Raw genomic sequence first — 26,526 nt, forward strand, 5'->3', positions numbered from 1 at the left:
GGTATCTCCCCTGCCCTTCATCCACCATCCCCGTCCCCAACACACAGCTCCCTCCGAAACAGCCACGTGGACAGCCACGACTTTAGCATTCCTAACAATTGCAGCCACTGTAGATGAGCCACGCGCTTTGTCCGGCAGCTTTTCACAGACATTCGGTAAATGCAAGGGGGCCAGTGGTACTGAGTAGACAGGTCAGTTGTTTGGCTGTATGGGGCTAGGTTGGCTGCGGTTTTTTTGAGTCTCCTGGGTCAATTGAGCCGTCAAGCTGAGAACCCAGGAGACACCCGCATCAGCTGCAGAGCAAAGAGGAAAGCTGGTGACGGGGGGAAATTGGGTCCTCCGCTGATGACCCCACTTGTAGCAGAGTGCCATGGGTCAGGCCATGATGTTCAGCTCTGAATCTGAGCTCCCTCAGAGGCAGGGAGCTTTTCAGACCTGCAGAATCAGATAGTTCATTCCCCAGGAAGGCTTGGGCTTCTCAAACTTCAGGAAATCCCGTCCTTCCACAGGGCCAGCCACAAACTCCAGGGCAGAGAATCGCAGGCCCCGTGCCAGCTGCCGGAGTGTCTCAGGTAGGCACGGTACTTTCCAGAGGGACAGGACATGCTCCCTCCTGGTTCTGGGGCTGCTGATGGAGAGGGGGGCATTGCCCTCTCTGGGATATCCAGCACCAGCAGGGGTGCTAGCTCGCTCACTCCTTGCGCTCTGGGGAGTGCGGGTATACCAGGCCTGCAACTGAGTCCTCAAACAGCCGCCATAGGGGAGGATGGGGATTGAACCCAGGGACTTCCACACTGGAAATCACAGGCTTGCCCACTCGCACTCAGGAAGAGCTTTCTCTGCAGTGGGGAAGTAGCAGGCTGCTATTGTCCGTCGGCCCAGACACAAAGAGGAGACATGAGCACACACCGCAGGCCAGTCGAGAACACCAAGGACTGAAATTGTGCAGCAGCACAATAGGCGGGGGAAGGCCCCTTGCTCCCTGACCCTGTTTTCCCCTCCTGCAGATCCTTGCAGAAACCAGCCCAGCCGAGCTATGCGCACAGAGGAATTCAGGAGTCTGGTGGTGCTTCTACGGCAGGCAGTGGTAGAATTCCTCAATAATCCTCTCCCATGCCATGAATCATAACAAACAAGCTCTCCACATACCGGGGCCGAGGCATTTCGCAATCCCCCAGCATCTGAGTGCTGCTTCTTTGGATTGTGCACAACCGTCAACCAAGCCAAACACCACAAATTTCCACCCAGCAGCAAAGAATCTAAACGCTGCCCTTGGGCGGAGACGTGAAACCACAGCTGTTTGTGCCCATCTCCGGTGGTTATCGGGGCAGAAGCTAGGATCCCTCAGCAGTCCTTGAAAATACCCCTGGAATAACCCCAACACGCCCTCCTGAAGCCCGTCCTAATGTCTAAGGATGCAAGTGAGCTGGGCCTGCATTGCCGGTATCTAGCCCTTTGCCGAGACGCCTTGAGAGTTACACACACTGGAGAAGCTAACTCTCTTCTACCCTAGAAGTAAAGAAGAGTCAGGAAGATACAGAGCAGAAGGCCTGGTTAGCATCTGAAGCTGGACTTTGTAGTCCATCCCATTGTAGGGGCAGGAGCAAACGTTCAGAAGTGTTCTGAACCAGGACTCTTGGCTAAGGACCTTGTCTGATACGACCGATCCGCTGCTGGAGTGACGCATGACTGAGCAAGCAGAGCTCCTCAGGTCTTGGGTCCTGACTTCTAATCCCACCCTGGCCAAATCCTGAAGTCCTCCCTCACTTTTTACTCCGTCAGGCAAAAATTCACACTGATTTCAGTGCGCTATTTTTCCTGAGCGAAGGCTGATGACTGCAGGATTTACTCCTTAGCAATCGCCCGCTGGCCTCTGGTGCAGGCCTCTGGTGCAGGTACACGTGTGGTTCCTAAATAATGGCGCCCGGTGGCAAAACCAATGGCACGTCTGAGAAATTCACCCTGCGCTGAAGACAACAGCTAGGCTCTAGCCCGATCTGTCCTGGAAGGAAGCACAGATACAGATGGAAAATGCAGGAAGCCGTGTCCAAACACCACTGCACAGCCCTCGTCCATAGATACCCGAATAGGTGGTGCTGTCTCAAACGCTGAAAGGCTCTCGGCGCAGAGCCGGTGTGCCCTGGCCATGCCAGAGGTCCAAGGAGCTGCCGGGTCTCTGTGCTTCGGGCCCAGGAAGAAAGCATTATTACAATATTTTGGCTTGGGTGCCTGGGAAGATTTTACTGTAATCTAGTCAACTTTTGGCTTTATATGGGCATAGAAAAAGCTCTGCTTTTTCGCTCAGGATGTTGGACGCTCCTTTCGGTCTCTGGGAGTGTTTTTGGCCTGCATTAGATTGTTACAGGTTAGGTTTTATTGGAATTTTTCATTCAAGCAACCGGCCAAGTGCTTATAACTGGGAAGGTTCAGGCAGGCGGAAATCTTCAGTTCATCCAGCAGCCAGGCTGGGCTCCAAAGACCTTCTAAGTGATTTCTAGCAGAGAGAAAGCAGGGACTACACCAAAGAGCAGAATTTCTTCTTTCGCTGCCCCCACCAGCGTCTCTGAGCACCTTGCACACGGGAGTGAATTTACCCCCACCACACCAGGGTGAGGTAGGGAATTGTTATCCCCAGTTCACAGGTGGGGAACGGAGACACAACGGGACTTGTCCCACGTCACGCAGAGTCTGGGATAGAGATGAGAACTGAACGTTGGACTCCCAAATCTCAGTCCAGTCCTCCCCCTCTACTTTAAGGGGGCCTTTAGCATGGAAACCCTTGCCGGGAGCAGACAGAGCTAGCTAGCTGTCTGCGTGGCGAATATTATTTCTATCGTGGTTGCATCCAAAACGTACTGACTGCTTTCCAAATGGATAGGAAGATCCGGGCCCTGCCCAGAAGAACTGATAATCCCTAGATGGTATTTCTAAGGGACCTATCAGCTGGGTACCGACAGCGCTCTGGAATCCTTTACCTTGAGCAGCGTGGCTCTGGAAGTTGCCTGCAGGCGAGGCTGGAGAGCGCTTTAAGCCATCTCCAAGAAGCTGCTAGGGTGGCCTTGCCCAGCAGAGGAATTTCATGAGTTTATAACAAAAGATTCAGGCTCGGACAGCTTAATAATGGTGCTTCCAGCCCCCCTCTGCGCACCTTCCCCCTTGTTTGGGACTGTCTATGATCTTGTACAATCCAGCCAGCTTGAATTCGACCCAATCCTTTGCCCAAGGTGGAAAAACTAGACCCGGACAAAGCCCTACGGGGGCTACCGTGGGGGACTATCTCGTAGTGACCGGGGCTGGCCTGGGCGGGATGATCTCACAGTGCTTTCCCAGCTTCTGTCATCACGCCCTCAAGTGCTGTATTAGGATGAGCAAGTGGAGCGGCGTACGAGGATTTAACAAGCAAAGCCTTAAAAATCAATGGGCAAACGTCGCGAGTCTTGGGGGGGGGGCAGTGTAGTCTAGTGGGTAGAGCACTGGGCCTCAGGAGACCTGGGGTCTTATTGCCAGTCGGCCACTGACTCGCTGGGTGACCTTTTGCAGGTCACATCCCCGCCCTGTGCCTCAGTTTCCCCATGTGTAAACGGGGGTAACAATCCTGCCCTCCTCAGTAAAGTGCTGGAAGAGCGGCAGATGAACAGCGCTAGATGAGAGCCGGGGAGTATCCGTCTAGCTCCCCTTTTGCTCAGCCCTTGCTCCTCAGTGTGTGTTTTGCCGTGCCAAACGCTATGTCAGGATCTCAGCACTGTTCCCAGAGCTCCTGAAGGCCAGATGTTCAGACGAGGTCACCCCCCCACATTTTACCAGATGCTCCGGCGCTGCGACACCCCATCAACCAGTCGGATCCGTCTAGTTCACAGGGACGTCCATTGGCTCTTGCAGTGGGCTGAGCGGCCACCCATCCCTCAGCCCTGCCTGCTCTGCCCATGAGCATTGCCCCTGGCCGCAGTGTTCCTCGTGGAGTAGCCAGCGAGATGGCCCTTAGCTCAGGCTGCAGAAGTCCATGCTTCTAGCTCCGAAGGCCCACGTGTTGTTCCCCACCGGCAGGCTCTCTAGAAAGGTCCTGGCAGCCAAAGAGAGCTTCCCTCTGCTCAGTGCAAAGCCCTGCGTTATGGCTGTGCTGTTCCTTTTGTCCGGTTTTCCGGGCAGCTCTGTTTCTTGGTGACCGTGGGGGTGTTTATTAACCTGTGGAAGTGGCTCCGGGAGCATCCCGTATCTCCTCTACTGGGGGAGTTCCTTAGAATGATTGCTCCTGGGGGAGGCGATAGAGCGGCCGCGGGCCCAGATTCACAAAGCCATTTCAGTGCCTAACTCCCATTGAAATGAATGCAACGTAGGCACCTAAATACCTTTATACATCCGGAAATGCATGCGCTGGAAAACACTGAGATCCTCCTTCAGCATCTAGTCAGGCAAAGCACGTGCTGTTTAATCTGTTAGGGGCTGGTAGCAGCCATTGAGAGGTGGGGCTTGGGGCGTAGACAAGGCCAGTGCCAGTTGAGGTCGGTTACCACCGAGTTCTGGGATGGGGCGAGGTCTCCATGTGGGGCGAGTCAGCTGTCACCCCAACTCCTCCCAGTAGTAAGTATCTCTATTGGCAGAGCGGCCTGGATCGCTCGGTCAGCTAGGCGCCAGCGAACAATGTGGTTTAATACGGCTATGTGGAAATGTCCCCATTTAGGAGCAAAGACTGTAGGCCACACTTACAGGATGGGGGACTGTATCCTGGGAAGCCGTGACAGACAACGATTTGGGGGTTAGGGTGGAGAATCAGCTGAACACGAGCTCCCAGTGCAACGCTGGGGCCAAAAGAGCTAATGCCATCCTGGGCTGCATAAACAGAGGGATCTCGTGTAGGAGCAGAGAGGTTATTTTACTGCTGCTGAAATCCTGAGTCCAGTTCTGGTGCCCACCATTCAAGAAGAATGTAGATGAACCGGAGAGGGTTGGGAGAAGAAAACCTGCCTTGGAGTGATAGACTCAAGGAGCTTAAGAAAGCAAAGGTCAAGGGGTGACTTGATTAGAGTCTGGAAGTACCCAGCCTCTGAAACAAATATTTGATTACAGGCTCTTCAATCTGGCAGAGAAAGCTGTAGCGTGGGCTGGAAGTTGAAGCTAGACAAATTCAGATTGGATGTAAGGTATTCATTTCTAACAGGGAGAGTAATTAACCAATGGGAACAAGTTACCAAGGATCATGGTGGATTCTTCATCACTGATGACTGTTTCAATCAAGACGGGATGTTTTTCTAAATAATCCCAGTGGTCCCTTCTGGCCTAGGAATCCATGAATTGATAGACACCCCGGCATATAGGCATATCCCCGCCGTGATGCTCTAACATCCGTGTCCAGAGCAGATGGCCTTGTGAAAGCTGAACCAGCGAAAGAAAGGAAGCCCGGGGCCATCAATGGAGTGCAGGGGTTCTCAACCTTTTTCTTTCAGAGGCCCCCCCCAACATGCTATAAAAACTCCACAGCCCCCCTGTGCCACAGTAACTGGTTTTCTGCATATACAAGCCAGGGCCGGCGTTAGGGGGTAGCACGTAGGGCAGTTGCCTGGGGCCCCACGCCACAGGGGCCTCTGTGTAGCTACATTGCTCAGGCTTTGGCTTCAGTTAGCTAATATTCGGAGCCCTGCAGGTCTGTTTCGATTAGAACGAGACGAGATATTGGTGATATGAGTCAGATATATACTTGGGGTCATCGTATTTATGTACAAAACGTTTATTCTGGGCCCAGATACCTCCATGTCTGCCCCTCCAGTGAGCTGTGCGCTCCAAGAGCTTCCTCTGTGGCTCACACTGACATCCTCTCTGGTTTGCCCTGCATCTAACACAGTCTGTAACTAGTATCCTCGCTCCTGTCTGTGCAACACAGGAAACCCCTGTTCATCTGCCTGGGTTAGCCCTGGGCCGCCATGTGGCCGATTGTCGTGGGTGATCACCACCCTTTTCTGTAGCTGTTTTTACTGCATAAAGGGGCTTGACTGCACCTTCTGTTGAGCCCGAAAGAGGCTGCTTGGCCCCGCATTGTGACTGTCTTGGGATCTGAGGCTAAGGGCTTGTCTACACTACCTACGCTGACAGAAGGTGTTCTCCCGTCGACAGTCGTGAGCACCTCCCAGTCTTTACAGTACTTATCCTCACACACCCCTGGGAGGCAGGGCAGGGCTGTGAGCCACATGCTACAGAGGGGGAAACTGAGGCACAGAGAGGCTAAGTGACTTGCCCAAGGACATGCAGGAAGGCTGCAGCAGAGCAGAGAATTGAACTCCACTCTTCAGCTCGCACGCTAACCACTGCCCCATGCTGCCTCTCCGTGTGCCCTGGGCAGCCTGACTGGTCACTCGGCACCTTCCACCCACTCGGCCGTGTGTAACAGCCCCATCCTTCAGAGCCAGCTACTGCCACGCTGTAGTTCCCAACTGGCCAGAAGGGGTCACTGTTGAGCAACATGAAGTATTCCCTGCCAGCAATTAACTCCGTGTCTCCCACACCGCAGGGCAGATCGTAGCATCACCCAGAGACCACCAGGGCAGACCCATGAGGGCACCATTTTTCTTTGTGTCTGAGATCCTCAGGAGCTCACTCTCCTTCCCACTTCGAGCCCAGAATCCCAGTGTCTCCGCAAGGCAGGATCCCTGTCACGCGGTTACCCAAATGGTTAACCATCCGCTTTGCTTAAAAACTTGGCTCCCTTTTCCTCCTTCGGAGCCCAAGTTTTGAAATAAGATTTCCCCCTCTGTTGTTGTTATAACTGCCCGAGACCTTCCTGTCTCAAGGAATAAAACATTTCCACCGTCCGCGGGATTAGCACCTCTTTAAATCATGCTTTTGGCTTGCCTGGGAAGGACCAGACCAGGAGATCTCAGTGGGGAATGCAACTGGCTAAACGAGACCGAATTGAATTAGCTCTGAATGAGCGACGACCCCGGCTTGCAGACCGCTCGAAACGCCTCACTTGCCATGGCGCCTTTGGCTTTCCCCCCCTCTGCCGATTGCCTCTTCCTCCAGCCACTGCATCGGCTAAAGGGCTCACGGGGCAAACGGGTCGCATGCCTGCATGTTCCCGGCATCCCTCCATGCACACGATGGCACGTAGCCAACCAACCACATTTCTCCTGGGATTCCCCCCTCCCACTTCAAACCTCCATGACTCAGCTGTCAGCCCCCCCCCCCCCCGGGACTCAGCGCTGGAAAGGGGCCATTTCCTGTAGCTATCTCTTCCCAGCCCTGACCCCCTCTGAGGATGGCGATGCCAACGTACCTCTTGTAAACCTTAGCCCGTTCTTGCACGCGGAGAGATTTGAACTCCGAGCGTCTGGAGCAAGAGCACTGGGCCTGGTAAGTACTCACGTACCAGCCTGGCCGAGCTAGGCCAGGGGGGAGTCTTTAGTGCCACGTTTAGCTCTGGCACGTGCTTAGTCTTACTTATTTTATTCTGCCAGGGCAGGTAAACGTGCTGCCGTGGGCAGACCATTGCAAAGACAAGCCTGACTGGCCTTGGGGGGAAGAGGCAACGTGGGGGGCGGGGCCATGGTTTGACCAGCGGTCCCCGCCGCCCCCTCTTTAGGAAGCTTTCACCGCTTCTGTCATGGCTCGGACGCGGATACGTATTTTGTATCCGTGCAGGGCTCTAGGTTTCTTTGGTCCTGTCTCGGTGGGGAGGGGGGGCTTGGCTAGCTGACCTTCCAAGGTCCCTACATTTATACAGGCCTTGACCACACCCACTGCAGTGGGGCCCATTCTCAGGTCAGCATCGAGGGGCTGCCATAAAACCGTGGATGGCGGCTGCCTCCATATTTCATATCCCCCAGAGCGGTAATGCCCAAGTGAGGCAGTGGGGGTTAGGAGACAGTGGGTTACTGTTATATTCCACCACAGCAGCAATGTAACCCCCTTCGCTCCCCTGCTTGGCCAAAGGGGAGCTGGGTCCTTCTTGGCACAGTTTCAAGCAGCGCGTAGGGGCAGTGCGATCGTATGTGGATAATGGGCAGTGCCGAGGACCTCCGGCTCCCACTGGCTTTGACTGGAGACGCCCTCTCAAAATCTGGCTCCTCGGTCGGCGCCCCGGTTCTGCCACCGACTGCCCGTGCGATCGGGAGCGAGTCACATCACCTCGCTGTGACTCCGTTTCCCCGTCTGCCAAAGGACAAGGCACTCAGACTGCCGAGCGGCCGCTGTGCCGTGCTTTGGGACCTGGAGACGAAGCACTGACCGTTATTTAGAGAGAGGACCCGGCGTGGAGCTAAAGCTTCCAGGGTGCTCAGAGGGTGGGTCTTCGCGGTAGTTCCATCTCCAGCACTAATAGCGTTCCTGGCTACTTGGATCCGTTTGGCTGATGGTCTGCGTATTACCACTGCCAGCGCTTACCATTGCTCCATTACCTCCCCCTAATCCCCTGCTGCGGCAGGACGTGCCGCAGGGACGGAAGCACAAGTGGGCTGACAGGAGGAGGCCGGGGCACCTTTGGCTCAGAACTCCCTCGGGTTGGAGGGTTTGTGTCTCAACTCACAGTTTAACGGGGTGGGGGTAGCAAACCTCTTTTACTGGGGCCCAGCCAGGCTGGAAGCACCTGGGAGCACATCCCCAGGAGCCGGTGGCTCAGAGAATGGCCCAGACCAGCAGATTGGATACTGGGGCCTTGTCTGCACGAGGCATTGCTGCCTGGCAAGCCAGGAGGTGAATTTCCAGCGCGTTCGCTTGCTGCGCAGGGACATCCTGTGTAGACAAAGTCCATCGTGATTATCTGGGGGAGCAGCTCCGATTTTTCACTGACGTCTTTGCTGTTGGCAAGCCCTGGCCTGCTGCCCCCATCCCCGTTCGGTGACTGCACAGGCCAGATCTAGCACAGACTGGCTCAGGGCAGCTTCCCCAGCCACCTCCGTGCTGTCTTCTCTCTCCTGCTCTCACCACAGCTGAGTCAGCGTGGGTAATGCAGGAACTGCCTCCAGGACAGGGATTTTCCTCTGGCTGGCTCCTCAGGCTCCCTGGATCATTCAGTGTTTGGCAGGAGACCGAGCAAAAGATGTAACTTGGCCCAGGAAGTTTGAACTTGGTTTTGGGAAAGTGAGCTGGGGGCCCCCTCCCATGCCCTGCCCGGGAGCAAAGCCTCCTGCAGCCTCCTGATCACCGCGGCTGTCTACACACCTGACGCCTCTCCTGAGATCCCCCACCATGGAGCCAGCCGGGAGTTGCCAGCTCCAACCACGTGGGACCTTTCTCTCGACAGTCAGCCAAGGGCAGCAGGCCTTGGGTTCTCCCAAGCGCAGCACTAGTGAGCTGCGTTTGCATGGGGATGGGAAGCCTCCAAAGCCGGTCGAGGTGCTCCAGGTGTGGGTGGCTCGGCAGTTTGTGGGGCTAGGGTGCACGGTGCTGCGGACCTACTCAGAAGCTTAAAGTGAGGCACGTGCGTACATGAGAGCAGGATCGGCATCAAAGAGACCCTAACTTTCAGTTGTGCTGGGTTTTCTTTCGTTTTTAATGAGCCCTGGTGTTAAGTAGCAGGGGTTTTTTTTGAATATCTCAATGGTGTTTCTTTCAATATTGTATCACGCTAGTGGCTGATGGGTCTGTGTGCTGCCACCATCTAGTCGCTAGGCTCGGAACTGTGTTTCATAAGCCCTATACAGCTAATAATCACTGAAGATTCTCCTTCAGGTTAAGTTGCGGGGAGGGCTGTGCTTTTGGAACAAGCAGGGCTGAGTTTTATTCCCCCTCCGCCCCCGTCTATCCAGAAGGCATAGACGCCGTGTGCGCTCCTCTGACACTCTTGGGAAGGCATTTCTCGGCACCGACTCTTCCAGCGTTTTAAAGGGGAGCCCTCCGCGGAGGTCTCAGCACCACTTTGTCCTTCTCGATCGCTAGCTTCTTCCTTTGCCTCTTCAGGAGACCCGCTGGGCTGTACGCTGATCACGTCCTCAGAAAACCCTACCTAAAAGACTAATACCCAGACAGTGCTGAATTAGGAGCAAATTAACCTCCGAAGAGAACCTATCAATTATAGCCAGCACAAATAACAATCAGGCCCTTTCATTTTAAACTTAATCCCCTTCGTCTTAGTGTGCCCCAGGCGTAACACACAGCAGCAACCGAAATACACTGCAGCTGCCCTGGCGTCCTCCGTATGCAGCAGTGGGGACAACGAGCACAGAGGCTGGGAAAGCCAGGGGAAGAGGCCGGGTCATGGCAGGCCAGGGTGTCATCCCATGGGTGGGGACTGAGCCTGCCTGGGTCTCTGCCCGGGGTCACACCAGCACCGAGCGTATCCCAGCAGAGCCATTGGCAGATCTGGGCCTTAGACTTTACAGGTCAAATCCTGGGCTGCTTTGCCCCTCACGCCGCCCTGCTGAAGTCAATCAGGCTGCACAGGGTGGAAGGGTGATAGGGACGGCACCTCCGTATCCGCTGGGATGGGTGGAGAGAGAGAGAGAGAGAAAGGGAAAGATGTATGGGGTGCATAGATATGTATGGGGTGGATAGACATATGGGGGTGGATGGATGGCTAGATAGATATGTATGGGGTGGATGGGTGGGGAGATATGTATGGGGTAGATAGAAGTATGGGGGTGGATGGATAGCTAGATAGATATGTATGGGGTGGATGGATGGGGAGATATGTATAGGGTGGATAGACATATGGGGGTGGATGGATGGATAGGTAGATATGTATGAGGGTGGATAGACACATATGGGGATAGATATGTATGGGGGTGGATAGACACGTATGGGGGTGGATGGATAGATAGATATGTATAGGGTGGCTGGATGGGGAGATATGTATAGGGTGGATAGAAGTATGGGGGTGGATGGATGGCTAGATAGATATGTATGGGGTGAACAGACATATGGGGGTGGATGGATATGTATTAGGTGGACAGACGTATGGGGATGGATGGATGGCTAGATAGATATGTATAGGGAGATATGTATGGGGTGGCCAGACGTATGGGCTGGCCAGACGTATGGGGTGAATGGATACGTATGGGGGTGGGTGGATGGATGGATGGATAGATAAATATTTCTACCTCTAAGAAGTGTGTATCACCCTTTTTTTCTATCTAAACTTCATTCTCACCTCCGAGCCTCTCCACAGGCCACGTGTTTCAGAGGCTGGAGAGATTCCCCCCCTTTGGCTGTGTTCTGGGGACGAGGGGGCGTCTGGGCCGGCCACGCAGCGCTGTGGAATCACAACGGCACGGCTCAGGGATCTACGAGGCCCTTTCCTGGTCTGGGGTCAGACTGGCACATTGGCGGGCTCATGGTTCCATGCAAGGGTTCATCGAGACTCACTGGAAGCCATTCTTCCCCGCTGGAGCTCAGCGTTGAACCGGTCCAACTCCTCCCCCCCCCAACCCAGTTACCAGCTCCACGGGGATTCTCCCTCTGCCTGCACAACTAGCCTTCCTCCACTCCCTGCCCCTCATAACCCCCCCTACACACACACACACACAGCATGGGCAGAGACACCCTCCCTACCGAGAAGCCCCCATGAGAAATACACTAGGTCAGCTGGCTCCCAAAATGGCCCGCAGGGAGCACCGCATGGGGATGGAGTGTCCCGTCCTGCTTTCCTCCCTCTCACATTCTAGGGAGGTCATCAAAGGCTGCCTCCTTTCCAAGAATAAAAACTCAATTAGAAAGCAATTAGTTTGACCGGCTCGTTAAGCCACTTCAAAGGGGAGCCGTCGTCTCCTCCTCCCCACCCCCCCGCCGCCCCGCAGCCTGCGAGTTCCAGAAATTCCAGGGCAGAAATAATCTTTGTTTGTTTCATGACGCAAGGAGGAGGCCCAAGCCGGGAACAGAGGCGAAAGCAGCTGGTGCTTTCACGGGCTTTAAAGCTCTTTTTCTCAGGAGGGAGTTAATTTTTACATTTGCCTTTAAAGCCTCCCCCAGAATCAGATCAGGGTGCGATTCTCAGCATGCGCAGACATGCTCACACTAGCTATCATGCGTATGTGTACCTGCATGAGCTCAGAATCCCGCTCCAAGTGTGGATGAAGCCTAAAATTGACCATCCAAAATCAAGACACGTTTCAGAATCTTGGCCTGGAGCTGGGAGATGAGGGACTGGAAGTTTCACCTTCCCTTAGACTTTCTATTAGGAAGAGATTTAGGGGATAAAGCAAATTCCATGGAAAATCCCATTGCTTGTGACTGACGGGCCCAAACACTGGTTAGCGTCCAGCGGGGATCAATGCTGCGCCGGCTGGGAGAGCAACTAGATGGTCTATCGGGCTTTTTCCATCTCTGATTGCTGCGGTTCTTGGACGTGCAAACCTATGCTCAGATTCAATACAGTTGCTACTGCCAGGCCTCCGTAGGGCAGTCTGTGGACTGGTGCGGGGTCCTGGCAAACTGGTATTCCCTACTGGAGAAGGTGAGGGGAGTTTCTATCTGGGTGGGTGATCTGCCAGGAGATCCAAGAACATTATGCGAGGTGGCGTTGGTGATTCATGAAGCAGTGTTGGGACGCTGAAGGAATGCTTGAACATGGGGCTAGAGAGGGTCCCCTGTGCTACTGCAAAATGGTTCTCCAGATGTTTGGTTCTTCAAACAACTGGTGCTCCACAGACTACGTTTTGAGAGCCACTGGGAATAGGGGATCCTTCTGTGCAGGCTGGGGCTTTCTGAGCCTTTGGGGGTTTGCTCACGGGGGTTCACGCAAACCCTCCTTTCCCCCTGCGTTTCTGGTCTGTGTGACATTGTAAAACCCTCTGGTGGGCGCATGTTGCGTTGATCCACAGAAGATATGAGTTGTTCCAGTGCCTACCTACAGAGCTTTCTATCTCGAGCTACAGAGCCCTTGCTTTTGGGTGTGGAGGTCCCCAGTTCAATGCTTCATGTGTTGGCCAAGAAGGCGGCCATCACAGTTGCACCTCCTCCTCCTCCCTCAGTTTTGCTCTCAGTCCGAGATCCAACCCAACCCAAATAAAACTCATCCAAAGCCGCCGGGTTTAGCCTCTTTTCGAGGTGGGGCCTCTGCAAATGCATTGAGTTTCTCCCTGAACCCGTGAACGCACTTGCCCCTCTCAGAACTACAACCCAGGTTTGCCAAAAGATCTGTGAAGGTTGCCGGAGTCTAGAGCTTGTAACAAAACTCCAACCCAGGTGAGTTTTTTGCCTGGCTTTGGATTTTGGTCTGAAAGTTTGGAGATGTTCTACTTAGAACCCACCAGGCAGGATGTCAGGGATGAGATGTTTTTAAAGGAGTCGAGATCCTTAAATTCTACCTGGCCAGTGCCCAGAGATGGGCGGCAGGACCTTGGTGTGATCTTTTAGCCAGAGATAGCATCTTTAAGAGTGAAATGTCTGTTAGTCCTTCTGCCTGGATATGAACCCAAGTTCTGGAGTGTTTGACCCCACGACCTTGTGGTTACCATCTAGTCACATCGACATGCAATAGATCTTCCATGTTACTAGCAAACTCATTGAGCCAAATGTGTCTTTGGTTCAATTTCAGTGGCACTTCCCCCAGCCATGAATTTGCCCCATCCAGCCTGCATGCAAAAGAAAATCCCTTTACCAATCAGTCGAAAGAGCCGTCTTCAGCGCGGACGTCTTTTTGCCCACAGTAATTGCTCATTACTAGTGCTCATGCAGCCATGTGATTGCACAAATTGGAAACAGGCAAGAGGAAAAGAAAGCCGGACCGTACCCCCGTGACATCGCGACATTCCTGCGGACGGTCGGGCCCGGCTCTGCAAACCGGGCGGGGGCGGAGGCTCCATTTTTTTTTTTCAACATCTTAAAACGCTGAAGATTTGGGGGGTTTTCATCCCTTGCGAAAGGGCAGCAGAAATTATGCGGGCTGGAAAAGAGAGGCCCCTGCCCTCCATGGAGCCAACTTCCCAGAGGCTTTGATTAAGAGGAAAGAAACCATCACTCGCATGCAATGCGACTCTTCCTCTCCCTCCCCGGGGGAACCCGACCATGACATTTAGTGCTGGGCTGGGAGTCCTGGAGACCGAACTCCTCCATTCACCCACAGCATGAAGCCGTCCCAATGCACAGGTTGGGGAGATTCGATTACTAGCGCCTCGGTATTTGCAGTAGGGTTGTGCTTGGACAGCCTGGTGCTAGGCGCTGTACATGCACAGAGCTAGATATGCTCCATGCCTGGGAAAGCTTGCAATCAGAGAAGGAAATGAAGGTGCCGGAGAGGCAGAACAGAGGGCTCGGGTGGAGGAAAATGTGAAAGACAGGATATGGGACCGGACTGAGGGATGGAGTCAAAATTAACCTAGCTGTAAGCCCTGCCCCTGTGTGATTGACCATGCTCCAAGGTCCCTGGAGCTTCTCTTGAAGTCTCACACTCTGGGTCATCACTTAGGCCTAGATGCTTGAAGGTGGTTAGGCGCCTAACTCCCATTGATCTCGGTGAGGCCTGAAATCTCTGAGGATCTGAGCCTTAGCCCCTGCTACCGATCCCAGAGAGACAGCGTGGGCTAGGCAGCATGGGGGAAGAACAGGACTCTGGGTGCAGCCCCAGCTCTGCTACTGACTTGCAGTGTGGCCTTGGGCCCTTCACCTAAAAGCCCTGGTGAACGCTGGTATTATTCTCACGGTTCCGGCTTTTCACCAGTGAATCATTCCAGGGCCTCCGCTCACCTACCCCCCAACCTGGGACGTTCTAGGGCCTCTCCTGCACCCAGAGCTCCCAGCTTGGCCCCTGTTGCTCTTAAACTGCATATGTGAGCCGGCACCCATGGCCCGAGCCCATCACCCTGGCACCAACCAGCTTTCACTGGTGCACATCCTGCCCGCACCGGGCGCTCGTGCTCCGTGGGAGCCAACGCCGCCCCGTGACCACGTCCCTGGGACACAGCAGCAGCATCTCCAGCTTGAGGGCATCGAGCTGGCTTTCGGAGCCCGCCGCCCTTCCTCCAAACCCTCAGCCCAGGTGCACAAAGCCATGGGGTGCCGGCTGCCTCGCGCAGCACCGAACGCCCCAGTGCCTGAATCTTGTTCTGGAAACTGGCTTGTAAACTAGAGGTCCTGCACGCCCTGACCTATGAAATCATAACTCGCGAGGCAGGGGAGCTCCTGCCAAAACTGGGAAGGGGCAGAGAAGCGGGGAGGGGAAGCCAGTGAGAAACACCAGCAAGCCTGGAGGAAGATCTGGCCCGACAGGAGGCAGTGTGGCCAGGGGGATAGAGTGCTAGACTGGCCTTCAGAAGAGCTGGGTTCCTGGCTCTGCCACTGGCCTGCTGGGTCTCCTTGGCCAAGGCACTTCCCCCCCCTCTGTGCCTCAGTCTCTCTTTCTGTAAAATGGGTGCAATGATTCTGCCCTCCGTTGTAAAGCACACTGAGACCTACTGATGCTAGCTATTATTATTGCTTGTCGTTAAGGCACTGGAGTAGGGCTCGAAAGACGAGGGATCAATTTTTGGCTCTGCCAGGGACTCTGTTCTAATCTAATGAATCGGGGTTCTTATCCTGCACTCAGCTGTGACTGCGAGCAAGTCACTGCAGCGCTCTGCGTCTCAGTTCCCCATCTGTGAGAATGGGACTAAAATCCATCCAGGGTTTCGGTTTTACACTCCTGGCTTAGCCCGTCATAGATAAACTCAAACCGAGATGGGCCCAGATCCTCAATTGATGGGAATTGGTGCATCTGAATTGACATCAGAGTAGCCACACTGCTTCACACCGAATCGGGGCTGACAGTCAGATGGGGGAGCGGTCGGGTTGCCAACTTTCTAACCGCACAAAACCAAACACCCTAGTCCCGCCCCTTCCCTGAGGCCCCACCCCCTTCCCCATCTTTTCCGAGAGGCCCTGCCCCCACTCATTACATTCCCCCTCCCTCCGTCGCTCGCTCTCCCCCACCCTCACTCGCTTTCACTGGGATGGGGCAGGGGGTTGGGGTGCGGGAGGGGGTGAGGGCTCTAAATGGGAGTGCGGGCTCCAGGGTGGGGCCAGAAATGAGGGGGTCAGGGTGCAGGAGGGGTCTCCGGGTTGGGTTACAGGAGAGGGTACCGGCTCTGGGCTGGGGGTGTGAACTCTGAGCTGGGGCCAGGGATGAGGGGTTTGGGGTGCAGGAGAGGGCTTCAGGCTGGGGCGGTGGGGCCGAGGGATTTGGAGTGCAGGAGGGGGCTGTGGGTTGAGGCAGGGGGTTGGGGTGCAAGAAGGGGCTGGGGCTGCAGGCTCTGGGGCTGAGGATGAGGGCTTTGGGTTTGGGGGGGCTCAGGTCTGGGGCAGGGGGTTGGGGCATGGGCTTACTTCGGGTGGTTCCCAGTCAGCAGCGCAGCAGGGCTAAGGCAGGCTCCGATGCGCACCAGAAGCAGCCAGCAGGTCCGGCTCCTAGGCAGGGGGGCCAGGAAGCTCTGCACGCTGCTCTCGTCCGCAGGCACCGCCATTGGCGCTCGGGGCGGGGGCAGCACATGGAGCCCCGTGACTCCCCCCTTCCCCCCGCCTAGGAGCCAGACCTGCTGGCCGCTTTCGGGGCGCAGCGCGGAGCCAGGACAGGTAGGGACTAGCCTATCTTAGCCCCGCAGCACTGCCGACCAGACTTTTAACAGCCCAGTCGGCGATGCTGACCGGAGCCGCCAGGGTCCCTTTTCGACCGGGCGTTCCTGTCGAAAACCAGACACCTGGCAATCCTAGGGAGCGGGTCCACATTGGGAACCTAACCCTCTCCCCCACCCACGCTCCGGCGGTCAGCTGTGCTCAGCATTGGAGTTCTGCGAACCACGAGTCTGGCCGTGATGCTGACAGTCTGAGCCAGACTTTGAGACTCATCAAGGTTCAGACGTGTCCTGGCCCCAGCTTGGCCCGCCAGACACATGCACCCTCACTGAAATGTGGGCCCAGGTTTGAGTCTGGATTTCACAGCTCCCTAAAGGCCAGAGGCATCTGGGCTAATCACAAAGGCACAGAGACCCCAGCGCTGCCCCCTGCATCTGGCTGTTTTCCATGGGCTCAGAGGAGCCCAGCCAGCGCCAATAGCAGCAACGTGAAAACCTAGCAGAGCTTTGCAGGGGAGATGGATCTGGACTGAGCGAGGCCAAATGGTGCAGTAGCTCCTTGGGGGCGGGAGGAGCAAAGGCCCATCTGGTGGAGGAATCCCCTCCGGAGACCCCCGGCGCCTTGCAGATGCTGTAGCTATTTAAAGGTGTTGGGAGGAAGGGCGGCTGGCTCGTTAGTCTGTCGTTATTAATGACTGTTTATTTTCGGCTCGTCGGATGTTTTCTTTCCTAGCCGGCGCTTGTGGCAGCAGGAGCGACGGGCAGGGGGGGAGCAGTAGGGGCTGTGTCCGCAGCCCGCCGGGCCTTGCCCTTCCATCAGGGCACAACCGTGTCCCCTCTCCCTCTCTGTGTTTCTTTAGTCCAACCCCATCTGCATCTCGGCCAGTGATTGCCCAGCCCACTGGGGCGCGTTCCAGGTCCTCCCTGTACCCCATCCGCAGAGGAAAGGGGGCTGTCACAGCTCCTGCTTTTCGCTCGGGAGGTCCCCGGCTCAGTCTGCTAATCTTCATTCGAGAGGAAGGGGACTGTGTTTAGCGAGGCTGCAGAATAGAGCTTCAGGGTTAGGGTGACCAGATGTCCCGATTTTGTAGGGACAGTCCTGATATTTGGGGCTTTGCCTTATATAGGTGCCAATTACCCCCCCACCCCCTGTCCCGATTTTTCACCCTTGCTATCTGATCACCCTATTCAGGGTTCTCCCGCTGCTGTGCTCTTCGGCACTCACCACAGCAGCAAGCATGGCTTCTCCCCACTACTACTTGAGCTACGGGAGAATCTCCTTCCTTTCCAAGTGTTATGGGGCCTATGACACATGGGGGAGCAGTTTTGATTGCGTCCAGCAGAGGGCGGAGACGCATGTCCCCACCTGACAGCCAATTAATATCCGAGTGTTTTGTTTGCATGTCGGTGAGACTGATTTACGCTCTGCGGACAGAAGGCGTAGCAAAGACACAGGCAGGTTCTGGTATTTTTAACAATGCAGGTTCAATGTATTATCCCTGGCTCTCCCGGTCTCTGCGTAGCAGGGTTTGAGCTGGAGCTGCAGGCTGGGGTGAGCCGTTGGGTTTATAGAGTTGCATTTTAATATCATCTCTTTCAGGGCGGGGGTGGGGGTTCGCAGTTTGTGAAATACAGGTGGGAAAGACGTCTCTGCCAGCGCGCGGCCTCCCAGGGTTGATCTGGAATAGGGATCCTGGCAAGGACCTGGCTACGGAGATGTCTAAACCTGGCATGACACCCTTGGTCCCCCTTCCAAGAAACGCAGAGGTGATGACCCAGTTTTCCCTGCACTGCCTCTCCAGAGGAGCTACAGGCGGGTTTTTTTTTTTTTTGCTCTTCCCTCTCCTCGTTTTTTGGTTTAATTGTCTCCTAACCCGCCCGCTTTGCCTGGTTTTAATTGTGATCCTCCCTCCTCCAGCGCTGGGCTCTCCCCCACCTTCTCCCAATCGTCTCATTAGCTGGAACCCTCAGTCAAAACTCCCCTCCCAACAGCCTCGTTAGCTATGCAGAGCCCTGCCCTCTCCGGGTCCCAGCAGCCTTGTTATCCTGCTGCCGCGTGGGCCTCCCAGAACCACTCGTTAATTATTATTATTAATGATTATTGTTACAAGTGGTTAAGAGGCGCCCGTCTCGCTATCGTTCCTGGGTTCACTTTACAAGGATGAGCTGTAACAGCAGACGGTGTGTCCCGGAAAGGGAGCAGATATATCTACCCAGCAGCCAGCTGGCTAAGTGGCAGTTCATCATCTATCTATCTATCTACATACCCCTATCTATCTATCTATCTATCTATCTATCTATCTATCTATCTATCCCCATACCCCATCTATCTATCTATCTATCTATCTATCTATCTATCTATCCCCATACCCCTATCTATCTATCTATCTATCTATCTATCTATCTATCTATCTATCTATCCCCATCCCCCTATCTATCTATCTATCTTTCTATCTACATACTCCCACTCTCTCTATCTATCTATCTATCTATCTATCTACATACACCCAATCTATCTATCTATCTATCTATCTATCTATCTATCTATCTATCTATCTATCTATCCTGTAGTCGGATTATCCCCCTTTTCAGATATCTGTGTCTTTAAGAATAAAACCACCATTCCCTTTGCTCGAAGGAATGTTTGTTTCGATAGACATCAGAGATGGAGAAGACCCATGAGATGTCACCTACTCCAACCGCAGGGACCAGGCCGGGCTGATCCCTGACGTATACTCTCCAGAGTTTTGTCTAGTCTAGTTTATGGTGTCCCGAGAGACGAGCCTTCCACTGCTTTGCTGACTACATGGCTGTTGCTGTATTTGCGGCAGGTCATCCTAGCTGAGAGGCTAACACCTCATCTACACTTAAAAGTTCTTAGACATAGCGATGGTGCTCAGGGGTGTGAAAAATTCACACCCCGGAGCATCGTACTTAAACCACCCTACTCCCTGGTGTGGACCTGGCTAGCTGGAGGGAAAAGTGCTTCCGTCCACTTGCCTCCCGCTGCTTGGGAAGGTGGGTAACTCACCCTCTGTCGCTGCAGGAAACATCTACAGTGACGTAGCTGGGGCACTGTGATGCTGCAGCCCCCATAGTGCAGATGTAATGGCTGTGGTGAGATGGAGCCACCGAAGGAGCTGGTTTCTGAGCAAAGGGTTCCGATTCCCCCAGTCGGGTATGCAGCGTTCCCAGGGGAGCCCGCCCCCCGGCTGATTGCGGACTGGAGCGAGGCGAGAACTGACGTTAGGTGGCCGGCCAGTTGACATCAGTCAACCCGCGACCTGTAACCTGCAAACAGTGCCAGGGTGCCTAGGTATGGAGCTGGTGGGAAGGGGCTTGCCCAGCATCTCTGCTACGTATTGAACCAGCAAAGGAGGCTGCTGGGTAATTTCTTCCTGCCCAGCCCATCGAGGTGACCCCCGGCTTGCTGCCCTGAGTGGCAGCTCATTGTGCCATGTGTCTGCCATATCCCTACCCTGACCCATCATCCTGGGGAGGGCACACAGATTAGGGGGTGGCAGACACACTTGCATGAAGCAAATCTTTTCCCTGTGGTTATTGGATTTAGGGGATAGAGCATTGGACTGGGACTCCGGAGTCTACTCCTGGCTGGGCCACTGGCCTGCTGGGTGACCATAAGCAAGACGCAGCACTTCCCCGTGCCTCAGTTTCCCCACCTGTACAACAGGGACAATGGTACTGCCCTTCTTTGTAAAGCGCTTGGAGCTCGGCTGGTGGCAAGCGTTAGAGAAGAGCTGGGCATCACTAGTATTGTTTGGCCAGGCAGCCTGGGCGTCTCCTTAGTGCCCATGGAAGAGAAGAGACGCGGTGAGATGAGACTGAAGGGAGGTGCCCAAGCTCGGGTTGTGGCCCAGGGTTTGAAGCCACCCCCCAAGCCCAGCATTTGGGGGTGTAAGAGACATATATACAGCACCCAGCACCAAGGGGCTCTGCTCCGGACGGGAGTCTCCAGATGCTACTGGAATCCACATGAAAATGTAGCAGCCACTCAGAGGCCAGGCACTGGGCTGTGAGATCACATGCCTGCTGTGCGGCTGTGCCCTGCCTGCTATTCCTGGTTGCCCCCACCTGGCCTCTGCTTAATTAGAGCCCTCCAGTGTCCTTGACGCCACCCTTCCTCGGGTCAACAGTCGCTTTCCTTTCCAAATATAGAGGCTTCGGTTATTAATTTAGCTCCTGCCTTTTTAACTCCCACTCCAGATTCAGATGAGCTGCAAAACCACATGGGCACGGGCTGTCGAGACAGCTGAGCTCACGTACCCGCCTGGCATCGCCCTGTGCTTCGCCCAGTTCTAATACCCACGGAGAGACGTGTTGGGCAGTGTTGCCTTGTGATTAGACAAGGGGACTGGAAGGCAGGACTCCTGGGTTCTCTCTCTCTTAGGTGCTTTTCCATCCCTATAGTGGATTTAGCCTCACCCCCCGAGTAATAGAGGGCTGTTAGTGCTGAGAGGAAACTGAGGCACAGAGAGGCTAAGGTTGTGTGATGGACCAGAGACTTGAGCCCAAGCCTTTTAAGTCCTACACCAGTGCCCTAACCTCTGGCGCGTCTAATCCTGACTTTTCCACTGAGCAGAGCAAGGTCAAATTTTTCAAAGTGGCCACTAATTTGGGGTTCCTTGATTTTTTGGGGTGCGTGATTTGAGACACCCCAAAGCAGTGACTATGTCTGAAAATGTGACCTCTCCGGGACTGGTCCCACCTTGCCCTGCGGGCTGCGCGGTCACTGACGCTGTTCTTTGCGCAGGGTGCAAGTGCCGAGACAAGCTGCCAGGCAGTGGAGAACCAGGCTGATTTAACTGAGTTCCTGACTGAGCTGTTGTCTGTCATGGAATTCAAGTTACTGTCCAGATTTTCAAAGCTCCGACCTGTGTCCTCGGTCAGGGCCCCTGTTCATTTGGACTTCATGGCTTCGTGCTATGCATACAGCAGCATCACAATTTGATGACATGTATCGGTGACCTGAAGTATGATCGCCTCTGAATCTTAACCTCCCTTAAAGGAGACCTGCAAAGGAAAAAGAAAGAGCTTTGTGTCTTTTTTTTTTTACTTCTTTCTGATCTATACAGAAAGCCTGAAAGGGTTGTTTTTCTGCTGTTATTTTTTTAACCTAAGAAACAGCAGGAATATCAGATCTGTTCTCGCTTGGCTTTGCTGGAGAACTCCTTGGAGACGCAGGCGAGGAATAGAGCTTCTAATTGAAAAGGAAGAGGCATTTGGATTTTTGTCAAAGACGTCCTTTCTCCAAAGGGTTCGTTAAATATTGGAATTAAATAGAACTCTATTAGTTTGAAAAGTGGGATGACATTTTTGAGAAAACGTTCATGAAAAATTCATTTTTTTTTCTGTTCAAACTGAATTTTCTCCTGCCAGCTACAGAGCTGGTAAAAATGTGCCAACATTTTTGTGATGTTTTTCTGTCCCTTTTAGGCCCAAATGTTGAAATTTTCCCACTGGCAGAAGCGTTGATAGAAACCATATAAAAACCCTCGAGTCTGAAACAATCACAGTAGCACAGCCTCCGAAGACCATAATTCTCCTCCCAGCGCCAGTCATCCGGAGAGATTCAGCGTAGCCAAAAACAGGAGTTCTAATGCAAGCGGAAAACCAACATATTTTACCACCCCAGACCTTTCTAGCCCGCTTCACGTAGCACAAAGAAGCAAAAATAAAGGTCACTCACCCATTTTCCCCCCTTTGCAGGTTACCATAAAAAAAAATCCTACACTCTGAAACTGCCCCGGTCCCCTTTGGCACAATCATTCCTCTTCGTCCCCTGACGTACCCTCTGAGTGACTTACTAGCACCCACACGCTTCCCTTATTCACCTGTCAGGTATAGATCATAGTCAGCCAGGAAACTCAAAACTAAATTGTCAGCACGCGTACCACATAAATCCTCCCCAAGCCCCACTGACAGAGGCAATTTCACTTTTATAAACTATAGCGCACAAATCCTTCTCCGTATAGGTGTAAGGGCCAATCCTGGGCAAAATCCACTGTGGGTTATTACAGCTTGCCTGCTTAAATTCCCCTGCAGCTTCAGTTGTATATGGAATTCTTCATTTCCTGTCTGAAACTGCTGAGTCACTGTTTGCTGTTAAACAGCTGCCATGTTCCACCCTAGAGGCGGCTGCATTTCAGAGGTTCCTCTGTACAGTCGGTAAAGTGCTTTGAAATCATGCCGATTGAAAGAGAATGTATTTGCAAGTGGCCAGAATCTGCTCTCTGTTACTCCAGGGGGAATGTAGACTCACTGTGCTGAGGTCAGTGGAGCGAGTCTGGAATTACTAGAAATCAGTGTTTGCCCTGTAGCATTTCAGCCTGTTAATGACCCAGTATGATGCGGGGGAGATGTGCTTCCTATGTCCGAAGGCTGGGTCCATCTGCGCTCGAGCCCCAGGGTGGGACCAAGGAGGGGGACACACAAATGATTATTCATGCAGGGATCTTAAAATGGCGTAAGACTCAAGCCTTTGGTTTAAAGAACTCTCTCGGCAACCCCTGCACGATGATTCTCTATTTCTGGCCTAAATAACCTTCGGCAATAAAAGGGAAGGGGAGAGATACCAAATTTGCAGGGAGCACACCTCACCTTGGCACTAAAACGAGGAACACGGGAGGCAAGGTTGGGGGTGAAGTTACGGTTATTGCAAGCACACTTTTATAAACACACCCTGCCTTGTGAAGCAGTCTTTTTGGAAGAGAAGAGCAGCAAGTTTAGACCTCTAGGGGTTACCTCAGGAAGCACCCCGCCCCCAGGATCAGCCGCTTGTGGAACCAGTGAGACTTGGTCCTCCAGTGGCCAGAAGGGCTGGGAGCAGGCAGGGTCCAATCAGGGCCCAGCAGGCCAGATTAAAAAGAACTGGTTGCTTCTTTCAAAGGCCAGTTCTGGGTGAAGCTGTGATAGGAAAGGATAAGTCTCCCTGTCTTAACACAAGACACCTGCCCTGGTTAGGAGCCTCATGCAGACCGTATTTTGGTTGGCTCAACAAAGGACTATTGGTTTATGTTCCGATCTTTAGCACCCAGGTGGCCAGTTTGAGTTGTGTCCATGTGGCACAGCCTGGCTCAGGTGAGCTCATGAAATATCCTTACGGGCATGGGGGTAAACCAGGGAACGGCCACTGGGGATTCCTGCAGCAGCGGTTCCCAGGGTGGCACATAAAGGGTGCGCTACAAAGAATTAGCAACATGCCAGGTAGGCTCAGTTCTGAGGGGCTGGGACATGAAGCAGCAGCCGGGAAGTTGCAGGGGCTTGGGGGGAGGGTAGAGGCGGAGCGGTGTGTGTTACAGCTGCTGAGAAGGGGCTAGGGACTCTTGGGTAGATAAAACCCTGGCCGTTTCCCAGGGTGGGCACATCACCAGCGCCACGTGGACATTTGGCCAGGCAGCTGTAGAATGCAGCTGCTCTGACAGGGTGAAATTCACCGCTGGGCAAAGGGGCCATCACAACGTCCAGGGACCACTCGAGCCCTGAGGGCTGGTGCTGGCAGAGGGGCGACCCTCACCCGCAGTACGGTCAGCCGCTGTGACAATCAACCCAGCGGGCTCAGGCTACGCTGTGATTCTCTGACACGGGCGCAAGTTAAAAGGCACATCCTCTTCAAACAGGATCTCGTTAGTTCACGTTCACACTGTCTACGCGGGGCAGCGCAGCCCTTTGGTGCACGATGCTGTTCATTCCTCTATAGTCTGAACTGTAGGGCCATGTAGACAAGGCCTGAGTTTGCTAAACCCCTGATCTGTAGCGTGGAGAGAAATGAGGCTGGCCGATGGGAGGAGAAGGGAAATAAATCTCACCTGAGCGGCCTGGGTGACAAACTTTTCCCCAGCTCCCCAGGCTTGGGGCTGGGATGCTCTGCCCTGGGCTAAAAGCTTCCTTCCCTTTTGCTCTCCTCTCCCACAGAAACCCAGAGCCTGGAAGAGTGCGGCCAGCGGGTGAAGATGGTCCTGGAGTCGCCCACCCTCCCCCAGCAGCACGGCCTCCTCCTGCAGCACCTCACCAGCCATTTCTGCAAAGTGGGTCAGAACGGCAGCAAAAGCCACCTCACCCCCCGGGCCCTGGGGGAGCTCTTCGGCGACGTGCTCTTCCGCCCACCTGCGTCAAGGTGAGCTGGCTTTGAGACACGCCTGGTTCTTGTTATAACATATGGACAGCACCTAGCACCGGGGGTGGGGACTGTAATCTCAGCTGGGCTGCAAGGTGCTGTTGTAACCCACTGACGAGTGGGTCTGACAGAGCCCCTTCTGCGCCGTATCAGCACACAATATGAGTCTGTTACAGCAGGAGTTCTCAACCTTTTTCTTTCTGAGTCCCCCGCCAGCGTACTATAAAAACTCCAGGGCCCAGCAGGAGGGGGCCTTGGTGTTCCTGGCTTCAGTCACGGGGTTGGAGGAGGCAGGAGATTCGAGGCTTTAGCCCTGCAGGGCTCAGGGCTTCAGCTGCAGAAGGGTGACGGAGCTTGGGGCGCTGGACCTCAGCCACCATGCAGGGGAGGGCTGGGGCTTCAGATGCGGGGTAGGGGGACTTGGGGGTCCGGGTATCTGCCCTGCAGGGGCCCAGGGGCTCAGGGTTTTAGACCCACGGGGGAGCACCAGGGCCTTAGCCCCACAGCTCCGTTCCTAGTTTCAGTCCCGCGGGGGGCACCCAGGCTCAGGCTCCTCACGACTGTGCTCCGGTTTCAGCCCCATGCCGGGGCTCAGGGCCCCGAGCCTTAGCCGCGGGGCCCCACGGCCCCCTGAAACCAGCTCATGTTTGCAAAGCTTGGCATTGACCCTTCATGAACACTTGTTACACACCTTTGGTCATTTTGTGGGGTACGGCCTCCCAATTTTTACCAGCCATAAGGTCAAGCAACAGGGAGGAGGGGGCAGAGAGGAGTGAGCGGGAGGCAGGGCCTCAGAGGAAGAGGTGGCACGGGGGCGGGGCGTCAGGGGGAAGAGGCGGCACAGGGGCAGGGACTCGGAGGAAAAAGCGGCACAGGGCCTCGGGGGAAGAGGCGGTGTGGGAGGCGGAGCCTCAGGGGAAGAGGCGGCACAGGGGCTCAGGAAGAAAGGGCATTGCAAGGGCAGGGCCTCGGGGGAAGAGGCAGCACAGGGGTGGGGACTCAGGGGGAAGAGGCGGTGAGGGAGGTGGAGCCTCAGAGGAAGAGGTGGTGCGGGAGGCGGGGCCTCAGGAAGAGGCGGGGCCTCGGGAGAAGAGGCAGCACAGGGGCTCAGGAAGAAGGGGCAGTGCGAGGGCAGGGCCTCGGGGAAAATGGGCAGTGCGAGGACAGGGGCTTGGGGAGAAGCAGGAGCAGGACCTCGGGGGGGCGGGGAAGAGGGCATGGGGGAGGGCACAGTTCAGGCTCCGGTGGCCCCCTCACTTGTAGGGAGCTTCCAGCACCCTTGAATATAACCGGTTTGGGAGCTGTAATTTCAAGCCCCTCGGGATTGCGACAGGAATAGAAGAAAGTGAAAGGACAAATAGAAGGTCCCGCTGACCCCTGTGGGTCCAGACCCAGGGAAGCAGCGTCAGGCGATGGCAACACAAGCGTTGTGGCTACTAACATCACAGCCCCCCAGGAACAAGGCGTTGAGACGTGTGGTGCCTTCCGATGAACTCCTTAAAGGCCCCACTCCTCCTCAGGAAGAGCGCTCACGGCCCATTCCCTTGTCTGGAGAACTTTTGTATCTCCAGGTGGTGTCACTCTCCTGTCAGGTCTTCAGAGCCCCGTGCCTTGCCGGTCCCACAGGCCATATCCATAACCAGTAGGCTCTGACTGTCCCTTCTCAGAGCTCTCTCCTCACCGTCCACCCCTCTCTCTTCACAGCACGGAGGTGAACTCAGAACACCACGCGAAGATCATCGAGGCTCTCATCGTGGCCGGCGGCGTGGCCAAGATGCAAGCTGCACCCGGTAGGAAACTATGCGGAAACGCGGGGCGAGGTGGGGAATAGCAGGGCTTTGATTGCAGCGGGCACGTGGCGACGGAGCACGATGCTTGCGGAATCCATCGGGGAATGAAAGTAAAGGAGTCCCAGCCCGTACCCAC

The 26,526-nt window shown here is 54.7% G+C and overlaps 1 protein-coding gene across 1 annotated transcript in view; it reads left to right on the plus strand.

The window, feature by feature from the left end:
• Nucleotides 1–26,526, plus strand: part of LOC117881251 (phosphatidylinositol 3-kinase regulatory subunit gamma) — a 307,599-nt gene that overhangs the window by 132,855 nt on the left and 148,218 nt on the right. The window contains exons 6-7 of the mRNA XM_034778244.1: nucleotides 24,399–24,600; nucleotides 26,305–26,390. Coding sequence (XP_034634135.1) covers nucleotides 24,399–24,600; nucleotides 26,305–26,390 — 288 coding nt within the window. The remainder of the gene's footprint in view (nucleotides 1–24,398; nucleotides 24,601–26,304; nucleotides 26,391–26,526) is intronic.

This window comes from Trachemys scripta, chromosome 8 (genome assembly GCF_013100865.1).
Source record: "Trachemys scripta elegans isolate TJP31775 chromosome 8, CAS_Tse_1.0, whole genome shotgun sequence".
Lineage (NCBI taxonomy): Eukaryota > Metazoa > Chordata > Testudines > Emydidae > Trachemys > Trachemys scripta.